The sequence below is a fragment of the Parasteatoda tepidariorum genome, chromosome 1 (genome assembly GCF_043381705.1).
Source record: "Parasteatoda tepidariorum isolate YZ-2023 chromosome 1, CAS_Ptep_4.0, whole genome shotgun sequence".
NCBI classification, from domain to species: domain Eukaryota; kingdom Metazoa; phylum Arthropoda; class Arachnida; order Araneae; family Theridiidae; genus Parasteatoda; species Parasteatoda tepidariorum.
This window is the reverse complement of record NC_092204.1, coordinates 44,588,959-44,602,293: the sequence shown is the minus strand read 5'-3', so window position 1 is coordinate 44,602,293 and position 13,335 is coordinate 44,588,959. Positions and strand designations below refer to the sequence as shown.

The following is a 13,335-nucleotide window of genomic DNA, read 5'->3' as shown; positions in this document are numbered from 1 at the left end:
TTTAGGCTACTGGCTTGCGAAATTTAGGCAATACTTGTTTCATGAATTCTGTCATTCAGTGTTTGGCAAATACTCTTCCTCTTGTAGACTACTTTATATCAAATCAGTATCTTGATGATATTGTTAAGTTAGTATATTCCTAATTTTTTATTCCATTTAATTTAATGACTTAATTTGTTTTACATAATAACATGCTAGTAAATTTACAAAGAGTGATATTATTAAATCTTGCTTACAGAAATTTTCTTATTAATGCTTTAACATAATGGTAAATTTTTTGACAACAAATTTTAAAATACTTTTACAAACTAATTTTTTCTTATTATTTCATTTATTAATTCATAGCATAAAAAATATCATTCATTTTCTATATTTGTTTAAACTAAAATTAAAGTATTAATGTTGTTAAAAATTGTAATTTATATTTTTATGTTTGATCTAAAAAAAATATTTTATTTTTTTCTGTAGAGACAGCAGGCAAAGCATGAGCGGAGAAGTCGCAGAAGAATTTGCAATAGTGTTGAAAAGTCTGTGGATGGGACAGTATAAATCTTTTTCTCCCAAAGATTTTAAAGTAACTAAATTCTAAAAGATGTTTATCTCTATTTCTTCCAGGAAAACACCTTTACGAAATGTTAATGTTTAAAATATAAAGTTTTTGCATTATGTAAGAAAAAAAAAGATTTCAAACCGATTCCTAAAATTTTTGTTTAAAAAACAAAATTTTTCAAAATATTATTTAACGTTTAGTAAAGTCAAAATATCATTAATATTAGTATATTAATTCTAGAATTTAGTTCACTCTTTTTACTGAATTTAAAATTATTAATATCATATTGATTAACTGCCTATGTAATTAATAATTTAATGCAATATGTTTGGTGATTTAATTTTGTTTTCTCAATTTTTGTTTTGAATCGGGTAGGAAAGTGATGTTTGTAGAGAAACAAAAAAAATTTTTATTATTATTTAATTTTTCAGCTTAAAATTTTATGGGTAGGAGCAAACCATTTTATCTCCATGATTTTTACGCTTGAAAGAAAATTTTTTGTACATATTTACTCAACACTTTGTTTTATTCTGAATGATGTTTGTGTTACATAATAGGAAAAAAAAGTTCACTTTGGCTAGATACAGTTTAGTGTCTCATATTAGTCACTCAATGTTGCAGATACTAAAATGCTACTGAACTAAAAATTTGTTTCATCTACTAAATTAAAAAGCTTAACACCTTAATAACTTTTCATCTATTGACCGGATAGTCACGTACTAGTATGCAATGTCACTTACCAGTATTTTCACTTAAAATCATCTTTGAATAAATGAGCTTTTTATCTATGTGCAATTTCACTTTATTATTCTGTCAAATAGTTCCAGCAAAGTCATGAATTACTCAGAGAAGAGAATTAAGATTCAGGGACCCCTTCCCTTCAGGCAAAAAAAGAGATTATACTTTCTCCTACAGAGAATTGCAGGGGAGCTATCCCCTCTGCAGAGGATCAAAATTGCGATGGCATGTCTTCGGATCATCCTCAAGGATGTTTCCCATACCCATGCCAATAACCCAATGTGCAGATCTAGTTCATCGTTTATAAAGTACCTACCTACAGAGAATCATGTGAATGCAATTTGTTTATTTATACATTATTATAAGTAACAAAAGAATATTTTGGAATACTTTTTGTTTCAACATAATGTGCTTCATAAAACTTAGTTACTAGTTAAAAACTTTGATGTTGTAACTTTAGTTTAATTTCTTTCCATAGTTTTGGTTTGTTCTATGTTCAAATTTTAAAACTCCTTCCTGACTTAAAATTTGAATTTTGGTAACAAAGTTTGATAAAGCATATTTTACAGGAGAGGAAGAAAAAAAAAAGAATATTCAAAATTATTTACTAGTTATTTAATGAGCAAGAAAAGTCTGTTCATATAAAACTCTATTGGTTAATATATGTAAAGTAGAGTTTTTCTGTACTAATCCAAACTTTTGGTCTTTCTTTTGCCTTAAATATTGGGACTATATTTTCTAGTAAATAACTACTACTCACATTTTGAGGGTCAAGAATCCATTTAAAAGGTAATTTTGTCCAGAAAAGTATATTTTTGTGTATTATTTCACAATATTGTCTGCACCAATTAAGTAGTATATTTGAAGTTAGCCTCTTAAACCATTGAGACAACTTTCTAGAGCATGAAAATTCAATCTTTGAATCATAAGTTAGTAAAGTGTTTGGTTCTGTGCATTTTTAATAATTATGTTACTGTGATTAAATACAATTATGCTGTAATTTTACATCTGAGTTACTTGGATGTTAGTTGGTAACTACATCATTGAATCTTAAGTTTTTTCTAAAATTAAATGTGAAAAACACTTTTTTGTGTTTAAATTTGTAAAAAAAGAAAAAGTTCATTTTGCTATCTTTTATTTCATTTCCCATATCATTAGGTGTTTGCATATTGACTACTCTATGTGAAACATTTATTAAATAACCTTTTTTTTATTTATTTGCAGAATACTGTTAGTAAATGCCTCTCTGTATGTATTGGAAATGAACAGCAGGATTCCCATGAATTCTTTGTTGTATTAATGGAAAAGCTCCATGCTGATTTAAATAGAGTAAGTTGGTAGCTTTTTTCCTCTTATTTTTTAAAAGTTAGCTGTCTAGTTTTCTTTTCTCTTATGGTAGTCATCAATCATTTCTTGATTAGATTATATTAAATATATTTCTTCATTGACAATAAAAGTTTTTTTTTATTTTATTGTAACTATTGCATGACTATTTTTATAATTTAAGTTGTCATTTCATTTTCATTAGTGTTGCAAGTTTGTCGTTGCGCAAATTTCAGCAATGATTTCTGACAAATATTAATGTATTTTTTCAAGTTTTTTTTTTTCAGAAACTGTTAAAAAATTTAGTGAAGTATGAGTTTTTTTAAATTGAACGCTTACATTTTAATGACAACTTGACAGTACTTTTCTAAAGCTATCTTTTTTATATGTTTTTACTTTATTGGTCTTTAAGTGCATTTATTGATTTATTTTTTCTGTATCAGTTTTCTCCCAAAATTTCTTTTGAATTTGGGTCTTGACAAACTTGTAACCCTAAGTATTATTATAAAACTATGGCATCTGATATTTTTTTTAAAAAAATGATCATATAATTATTAATATGAGACATTTAGAGTAAAAACATTTAAATTTTTTCATATTTTTAAAACAAATATATATAAATTGAAATTATTAGGGCATCCCTAAAAGATTTTTTTCCCAATTTTTTTAGATCTGCATATTTTTAATGATATTTATGTTTGTATCATTTTAAATTCTAAACATTTACCCCTTTTCCTATTGAGTCATTAAACCAACTGATACATTTTCATTCTTGCTGTGATAATTTTTTGTGTGCCCACCATGTCATACCAACTGCATGCCATGTCCAGCTAAAACACCTCCTGGGAGAGGTTCTTTCAAATTAGGAGCTGGTAGTCATCACTAGGTCTTAAATCCAGACTATAGAATGCGTGTGTAATGTTACATTGAAAATATTACAGAAGATTGGTAAGCAACAAATGTAAAAGGCTGCTTCTCCTTTTACTTAGCATTCTTCTAATACAGTTTTAATTTCATCTCATAGGCTTATCAGTACTTACTATTTCGTTGCACCTATTGTAGTTACGAGAATAAAATTCTGTATACTCTGTTATTATTTGATTCTCATCCAAAGGCAAAATTTCAACACTTTCTCAAAGACAATGGCAGAGAGCTGGTATGATATAGGTTTACCAAACTGCTTCATCTACAAAATTGCATAAACCAATTTAGCAATTATATAAAAATAGGCAAATGTTCAACTCTTAAAATGATGTAAATATTAAATAAAATAAATGTTTGTTTTTTGTATTTCTTATTTGTTTTATTTAATCCAACCCCTATTTTTAGGGCTACCTTTGTGTTTCAAATAAGAATAAAAAGTTATAACTATTTTTGTTTGTTTGCTTTATAGAGAACAGTAAAGAATATACCAAAATTAGATCCTAGTCATGATGAAGGTGCATTTTGGCAACATCATAAGAGCTATAACGACTCTAAAGTATCTGAAAGCTTTGAAGGCCTTTTGAAATCTACACTCAGATGCTTAACCTGTCAGAAAACATCAGATAGCTTTGAAGTCTTCTCTTGCCTTTCTCTTCCAATATTAAACTCCAGGTGTTCATTAAGAGTAAGAACATTCATTCGTGTTTAAATTTTTTGAATTTAACATTAGAAAGACAGAAATGCAGGTCTTTTTGTTGTTCAGTAATTCTAAAAGTTATTCACCTGAAGTGTTGCAATTGTATGGCTTTTCGTCGTATGATTTTATTGAATACTTATTTAATCCTATAAATTTTAACCTAATAGGAACATAAATATTGAAAGTCTGGTATGACAACAAGGGCCAGAGGGGCCCTGAGGTATTTTGCAATACTAATTTTCAAGTAGAAGAGAATTTTCAGCAATGATAGAAATTTATTACGAGTGTGCCTTACATTTTCTATTTCAGATCTAAAAAAAAATCTTATTTTTTATTTTATTTGAAAAATGCAGTTTCTAAAACGTCTATTTTATTACTTTCCTTTAAGTTTTTTGTTTGTTAGTTTACATTTGTCTAAATTTGAATTGACAACTGTTCAATAATCTGCTTATATTAACCAAGAAATGGTTGAAACTTTTATTTTTACCCGGCATAGAACTGTCACAGCTTAAAGTGCGTAATTATGAAAGCAGATGATGCTTAAAATGTGCCTTTACGAAAATTACTACCATTATATTAAATTTATAGCACCTGTGGCAACCTTTTAAAAAACAACTGTTGACTTTTAATATCTTTTTTTATAATTAAAAAAAGACCAATTTAATCAAATGTACCACACGTGACTTAAGCAAACGAACAACATTACATTACAAATTTATTTGGATTCCTTATATAATACTCCTTGAATACTCCTTCCTTGAATAATATTCATAAAATAAGTTTAAAAAAATGGCAAAAGATTCTGCATCTATTTTCTTAAATGCGCATTTTGAGCTGCATCCATTTTGAGCCGTGTCCAAATTTAAAAATCTGGTTAATGAATCTTGCTCAATAATTTAACTTCAAATATACTAGCTAGTGTAAAAATGATCTGAGTTTTAAATTCTGCATGTAGCAGTCTGGAAACAAATGAAACTAGCAAATTTTATAAGAATTTGAGTGCCAATTAAAAGACTCAAAATTTTAATTGAAATCCAGATACATAAGCAAGTTAAGTAAAAACGACAATATACTGCTGGCTATCTACTCGAAACACTAATCATTAGGCAGAGTTACCAATTAAAGTGGAATTTATTGCACACTCATTCTTATTAATATAATTATAATAAATTAAAGTTTTTGAACTTCTTTTGTAATTTACTTGTGTATATTTGAAAATACATATGTATTAAAGCTTATTATAGTACATTTTTTATTAGGATTGTTTTAAACATTTTCTTAAATCTGAAAAAATATCTGGGGAGGCTGCATGGGAATGCCCTAGATGCAAACAAAAGAAAGAAGCTGAAAAAAGACTGCAAATTTGTCGACTGCCTGAGATTTTAGCCATACAATTAAAAAGGTATTTTGATTGCTTATGCTTTTTAACATTCTTAATGCATTGAAACTTTATTTTCATTATCTTACTGTATTTCCCATATTAATAATGTAATTAAGATTCTAAGTTTGCAGTGACACTTGCAAGGAGGTAATACTTTCTACAGGGTTGAAGTATTACCTCAAAGAAAAAATTTCCCTGTACATATTATACACAATATATTAAGAGGAAATACACAATCGCTGTGCTCCTGTGTAAGCTATATTGGTCTAACTATGCTAGTTTTAATTGTAGGAAAAACTTTGAAAAAAAAGGAAGAGCTGAACATAGAATTTAAAACAAATTTTGCTATATGTAAATGAAATAGTTTAGTATAGCTGAAATATTATCCTTAAATATCCAATAGATTGCCCTTTGAGTGGTCATCATTTTTTAAAAGATAAAATAAGGAAAAATTTCCCTGTATTTATCTAGTTTGTAAAGAGAAATTAAAAATTCCATGTTATTGTAGGTGATTTTTTAAATTTCTGTTATTTTCCAGGCTTTTCCTGTAGAGTGGCAACTTTGTTTGTTTATATCAAAATATTTGTTTTTCATCACCACGATAAATAATTTTTAGTACTTTTTATCACTTTATATATGTGAATAGAATGGCTGCTTTAACTCAGATGAATTTTTCCCCTTTAAGTTGAATATGATTTTCACTTTGCCTCATTTCTGATTTTAAATTTTTATCCTAATTAATTTATTTTAAAATGAATCAATTTTCAGAAAGTTTTATTTTTTTTAAATAGATTTTCTTATGAAGGTCTCTGGCGAAGAAAGCTGCAAACACATGTAGACTTTGATATTTCATTTGAGGTGCCTTATGAGAGGAATGGAGAAGAACACTATCAAAAATATACATTATATGGCATTGTGGTAAGTTTTATTACTAGTGTGGTGTTATTATTATATAGCTATTATTTTATGACATATCTACAATATAACTTCTTTCTATTTTAGAATCATTATGGAACTTTGGAAGGTGGCCATTGTAAGTACATTTTTTTAATGTTAAACTTATATTTGAAAAGCTCTTTGATTAAATTTACTATACATTTAAGATTTATTAACTTATCTGCTGTTATTAAGTCAAAGTTTTAAAAAATCTTTTTAAATGTATAAAAATACAAGACATTTTAACGTCATGATTCCACTAAATTATTCTTGTAATTTTCAACTACTAAATATTTGAATATTATAAGTTGTGTTATAAATACATAAACTTATCATTGCCCTGAAAGTTTTTACACTTCATGTTTTAAAACAGTGGTTTTAAAAGCCCATTTTAATAATTTAAAATGCATATAACTATATTACTTATAAAAAAAAAAACTTCCTTGGCTGCAAAAATGTGCAAATGGAAAATAAAAGGCATCCATTCTTAAGACTTGCCAGGCATTAACGATGTAGTTAGGAATATCTGCTTTTAAATATGTATTAGTTTTACTTTGGCATATTATATCAATATAGAAATCAAAAGCAATCAGACAATAAAATTTTTGTTAGTTGAGATTCATTGATTTATTTACTCCCCTAATAGGAAAATGCTACTTATAATGTATAAATCATATCTTTTTTATTTTCTTCTCACAGACATAGCTTTTTGCAATGCTCAAACTAACAAATGGTTCAGATATGATGATCATGAGGTTTCTGAAATCAGTTCCTCAGACATTAAGGTAATGTATTTCATTTATTTTTATAAGAATTAGTTTAATTAAATAGAAATATTATTTAAATAAATCATTTAAATAAGTATTCTTTTCACAGACCTAATTGTTCATTGCCAATTTATTTTTCTTACAAGAATAGTCTGTATATTACTATTAATTCTAAAATGCTCTTTGTGTCTTATTTTGGATGTGTATTGGACTACTTTAACTTTCAAATTGAATGATCTAATTATTCAAAATGACTAGTTAGCCCATAATGATTTTTTTTATATTTAGTCGTTGTAATCTGAAGAATTAATTTTTATTAATTGATAATTTTTCACTGTGATAATGTTAATAGTTATTAAATCAAGAATCAAATTAAATTTTATACAATTATAGAAAAATAGATAGAATAAATAAAATTATATCAAGTATTAAATGCATAAATCTAGTTCATTTAACTTTCCAGTGTTTCAGCGAAACTGAAATAAATCACTTTTATGCATTGTGACAGCATACGGTTTTTGTAAAACAATTAAAATGATTCTTGATCCAAATTAAGCTACACGAAAAGAAAAAGCATAATATATTCTAAAAAATTAGTTTTAAAATCAATTAAACAACAGAGCCGTTCCTAGTCGATAGCGATACGTTTTTTTGCAGCAACAAGAACAAAACTATAAAAGAGTTACAAAGGATGTTCTGTTGTAACTGGCCTACATATATATTAATAGAATTCTTGAAAAATGTTAATTCACTCAGAAAAATGCAGGAATGAAACACCTAAACCAATTTTATTGGTCGTTTAAACTAGGAAAGATATATAATAACCTTTCAACAGAATTTTCTGAAGAGCAAACAGGTTTCCAGTTACGCCTTCTTAGTCATGATTAATTTTCAATTGAAAATTCTAAAAGTACACTTATTAAGGGTGGCCATTATGAAACATATACTTGTAAAGTAAGTGATAAAAAGAAAGTTATAGATTTTATAGTTCCAATTATGATATATAAAAAGAAAAATATTTTTATGCTTGTCAAATTTTGTTTAGCTATTAAAACCCCTTTTTATATGTAATATTTTTTGTCTTTTTCAGACTTCAGCAGCTTACATGTTGTTTTATCAAGCAACTGAAGTACGTTCCAATTTATAGCACTGTATTATTAGGATTCCTAATGATAAAAACTATATCATGGTTTAAAGCAAAAATCCAGTTTTAGATCCTTTTATACAATTTTGTTTTTTACAAAATGGTTAGATTTCATATTTTATGATGTTTACTTCATAGAGAAAAAATGTTGCGTTATTGCACTAGGGTATTCATAACTTTGTAGACCAGTATATACTTTTTATTGAAGTATATCATAATTTAGTTTCACTAAAATATCTTTTATGATTCTGAAACATTAAGCTGCAATTAATGGTTGCAAATTTTAATATTTATTTTAGCATTACATATAGTTAGCTTGCACTCAAAAGCTGTTTGTTGCAAATTGTTACATGTCTGCATACAAATTACTAACCTTCGTACATAGCTACTTTTAATTTTTATGTATTTTATTCCGATTTTTAATATCATTGCAATTGAATTTTATTAATCCAAGTACTAGTAAAAACTAATGCAAAATTTTCAGTTTCAAATGAGGAATATATTAAAATTTTAGCTGCTTATAACTGATTTTTTTATGATAACTATTAGAATAATTAATGCCTTCAAATATTATTGCTCTTGAATATTAAAATATTCTGTATAGCTTGATATTGTAAGAAGTATTATTTATAAATGTTATCCGTCCAGAAATTTGATTTATCATTTGTTTTGTTTATATTAAATACTTTTAACAGAAAATTTGCTTGAAAATAATTTTCATTATTTAATTACATAGGGGAAAAATACTATGTGTGTAAACATGTATATTATTTGTATAGAGATAAATTTATAAATATTTTGTAGATAACTAAAGTAATTTTTATTTATATAAAAAAATAAATGTGTGTAAAATTTCTTTTATATTTGGAGATCCTTTGTACATTCCATGTACATATGTTTCATAAAAATATGTTGAATAAATACTTAAGTCTAAAACTATAGTTATTTATTTCTCAAAAAATGATCACTTGTCTGACTCTTATACTAAGATTCTAAAAAACACTTTATATGTTTAAAAAAAAAAGATCAAATTTAAACAGGGTTTGATTCTAGGGCGGGGGGGGGGGGGNCTGGGGGGGGGGGGGATTAAGGATGGATGTGGAAAAATTTATGAACAATTAGCAAAGAACTGAAAAGTAGGACATGCAAATTCTGAAAACAAATACTTTGATTTTAGATATCTGCCCATAAATTAAAATATGAATTTGTTTTTTTCTTATTTTGAATTCTAAACTAGAAATGAATACTTAACTAGTCTTCTAAACATTTTTGATTAAACTGTTTTAATAAACACACAAACAGCTATTTTACAACAAAGTTTCTTAAAAAAAAAAAAATTAGTATTTTATGTAACAGGCATGTAATTTGGATCTAAATAATTATAATCATTGTCCATAAAATTTGAATAACTACTTTCCTGAATCACAGAATCTGCATTTGGCAACTCTTCAAGTCTGTGATCACTGGAATGGTTTCCAACTTCGTGTTTGCTGTAAAAAAAAAAAAGTTGGCACTAATTAGATATCAAAGTATTCTGGATCTTAATAAGAAAAGTAACTCCTTAAGTTATCAAATATGTTAAGAATAAAAATTAAGAAAAGAATACAAAATTTTAAAAATAATACTTCCAATGGAAAAACACACAAAGCAGCAGTGAATCCAAAAGGAATTGGAACAATGAAATATGAAAAAAAATGGATAAATATGACAACCGAAGCTGACGTCTTCAGGGGATACTAGTTCCGGAAGTCATAAAAGTAAAACCTTTTCTATCGAGAGAGCACGACAAAAGTCTGAAATTGCTCTTTCTGTACCTCAAAGGTTTTGCCAAAGTCCAGGAAAAGAATATAATACATAACATAAAAACGAGACAAGTACATAAGAATAGTACATACAAAAGCGTGCTTGAAGCATAAGTCCATGCTTTGTGTATTTTATATTATGTATTATATTCTTTTCCTGGACTTTGGCAAAACCTTTGGGGTACAGAGAGAGCAATTTTAGACTTTTGTCATGCTCTCTCGATAGAAAAGGTTTTGCTTTTATGACTTCCGGAGCTGGTACCCCCTGAAGGGTCAGCTTCGGTTGTCATATTTATCCTTTTTTTTTTTTCTTCATAGTTTCTCATAAGAATAAAAAGTTCTTGCATAACTTTGAAGTTTACTATGATATAAATAAATATCTGTGAAACAATTTTATTTGAAACTCTAATATAAATAACAGTTTTTAATGAAAGTAATGCACTGGTAAATGTAATGCACAAAATTTTTACAATTTACATTAAAATTAGTGTAAAATGACCTGAAAGCAAAGAAAAATACATATATTAAGGTTCACATTCGTTGTTTCAACTGTAGCAAAAGAGCAATATTAAACTATTTTATGGAATCAATACTTTTTTATGTGTGAAACTTATAATTTTTGAACTTCAGCTTACATATAAATGCATCTCTATTTATATTATATTTATATGCCTTGCTAACAAAAGCAAATATCCACCCGTCAATTAGTATTATAGTTACTTTAATATGAATGAATAAAACATCGAAGTATAATAAATCTCTATTGCTTATTAATAAATTATAATTAATGTATTTATTTCCTGTTAACTCTATAGCAAAGTCCTCATTCAAAAATATGTATTGATAAAAACAATGTACAGTGAGCAAATGATCCAATAATAACTTTGGATCAGGAGGTGATCGCAAATCAATTTGTACAAATAATTACAAAATCATATTTTGTCTGTATAAACATACCTATTTTAGACTTCTTACCCTCAAAATATATGAGGTAGCCACAATATGGGAAATATGGTCCTAATATTTTGGTCAGGTGAGTTGTCCATAGTTTGAACCCCTTAATGTTAATTTTACTTTTTGCATATTTCGCTATATCTCAAAAAATACTTAAGATATTTAAAAAAAATTTGCACAGAATTATAAAATTCATTTATCCAAAGATTCAAACAATTCAAAAAAAATAATTTATAATCATAATTTACTATTTTCTATTGTTTTAATTATAATTGAATTGTATGGTATGCAATATTTTATTTCATTTTAAAGAATGTAATTTTAAATAGCAAAATTTAAGTGAAATGGGTAAAATAGTTCCTGAGAAATTGAATTTTAAAAATATGACTTTTTTAAAATTTGATTTCTCAGAAACTATTCATCCAATTTCGTTCAAATTGCATTCTTTAAAAAATGTAAAAAACTGCATAACTTACAATAATTTTTTTTTATCTATTATAAAATAAAATAATAAATAATTATTAAAAATTATTTTTTAGATAATCTTTCGATAAACTAATTTTATCATTATGTGCAAAAACTTTTTGCTTACTTAATTTAAATTTCTTGAAATATAGAGAAATAGGCTAAAAAATAAAATTCACATTAAGGGTTCCAAACTTTAGACTGTTCTCCTGACCAAGCTATTAGGACCATATTTCTCAGATTGCTGCTACTCCCTATATATTAAGGATAAGGAATTCAAATTCAGCAAAAGTATTTCGTAATTTAAAATATTATTTGCATTAATTAATTCATTATGCTTGATAAATGATTATAAATTATTTAGCATGCATATTTACATTAAATGTTCTATTCTTAAATACCTTTCCATGCAATCATCACAGAAATCCACTGCTTCAGGAGGCTTACAAACAGTACAATGCCAGCGGACTCCAATAATAGGATTTGCCTTACATAGAGCACACTAAATAATGAAAAGTATAAATCTTTATAAGATCATAATATTATTTTTCAATACAATTTTCAAACAAAAATATTAAACCAATTATATCATTAGCAACCATAATAACTAGGCAGGGGAGATTGTGGGCCCAACTCAAAAATCCTGAAAATTTCTTGAGTAAAATCATTCAAAAAATTTATATCTTTATAAATTGAAATCATTGAAATTTTCCAAACATGATATTCTAAATGAAATATATGCAGCATAATTTAAATTAATAATTATGAGTAAGTTTACTTTTATCTCTAATCACATTTATTATTCTACCAGAAAAAATATTTAAAGAGATGCCAAGTATAAATTCTATTTCTAATATTTTTAAATAAAATATACAAGAATTTTTATATATAAATGTGATCGATGATTTCACTTATGGACTTTGGATTTTCGGATTGCAACTAGCGAAAATTCCGGAAATTCGGATTTTTTCCGGAGCACAATCACCCCTGATCTAGGTCAACTATGTACTTTGAATCACTTACGACTTTGTAAAAATTAAGTGACTGAAAATCACAAATAAGGCACTGAAAGAATAGATATTTTGGAGTTAATAATGATTAATTAAAAAACAATAATTTTCTAAAATTTTGAATATTTTTTAATATAGCATAAGTATAATGCTTCCAGTGGCATATGCTATTCGCACCACCCTTGATCAAATGTGTGTAATAGAGGCAATCAGATCTATCATTTAAAAAGCTTAACTGAGTGTAGGTGCTTCTGCCAACTATAGTTAAAAATATGACTTTTTATATGGTATAGTAAGGTTGGGTTCCAATTGCAGATAATTACCAGAGTTGGCCAAAAATATAATCGATTACATTTTTTGATTACAGTAATCAATTACTTGTAATCATGATTACAATTTCCAAAAATTTTGATTACAGTTGTTATCATGATTACAATATTGATTACAGTAATCAATTACTTGTAATCGTGATTACAAAGTTTGATTACAGCTGTAATCATGATTACATAGTTGATTACAGTAATCAATTACTTGTAATCATGATCACAACTTTAAAAAAAATTTTGATTACAGCTGTAATCATGATTACAATTTTGATTACAGTAATCAATTACTTGTAATCATGATTACAAGTAATTGCGATT

At 26.5% G+C, this 13,335-nt stretch overlaps 2 protein-coding genes across 6 annotated transcripts in view; one reads left to right on the top strand and one right to left on the bottom strand.

The window, feature by feature from the left end:
* Positions 1-9,396, top strand: part of LOC107453772 (ubiquitin carboxyl-terminal hydrolase 8) — a 31,951-nt gene extending 22,555 nt beyond the window's left edge. For all 5 annotated transcript variants that reach the window (XM_043040462.2, XM_016070715.4, XM_016070716.4 and 2 more), the window contains exons 15-23: positions 6-127; positions 469-574; positions 2,513-2,617; positions 4,005-4,220; positions 5,492-5,634; positions 6,405-6,531; positions 6,616-6,646; positions 7,249-7,334; positions 8,407-9,396. In XM_043040462.2, coding sequence (XP_042896396.1) covers positions 6-127; positions 469-574; positions 2,513-2,617; positions 4,005-4,220; positions 5,492-5,634; positions 6,405-6,531; positions 6,616-6,646; positions 7,249-7,334; positions 8,407-8,463 — 993 coding nt within the window. In that variant the 3' untranslated portion in view covers positions 8,464-9,396. The remainder of the gene's footprint in view (positions 1-5; positions 128-468; positions 575-2,512; positions 2,618-4,004; positions 4,221-5,491; positions 5,635-6,404; positions 6,532-6,615; positions 6,647-7,248; positions 7,335-8,406) is intronic.
* Positions 9,397-9,726: 330 nt separating this feature from the next.
* The window catches only part of LOC107453774 (ZZ-type zinc finger-containing protein 3), a 16,332-nt gene continuing 12,723 nt past the window's right edge, over positions 9,727-13,335 (bottom strand). The window contains exons 7-8 of the mRNA XM_016070720.3: positions 12,083-12,183; positions 9,727-9,950 (exon numbers count right to left, since the gene is read on the bottom strand). Coding sequence (XP_015926206.2) covers positions 9,806-9,950; positions 12,083-12,183 — 246 coding nt within the window. The 3' untranslated portion in view covers positions 9,727-9,805. The remainder of the gene's footprint in view (positions 9,951-12,082; positions 12,184-13,335) is intronic.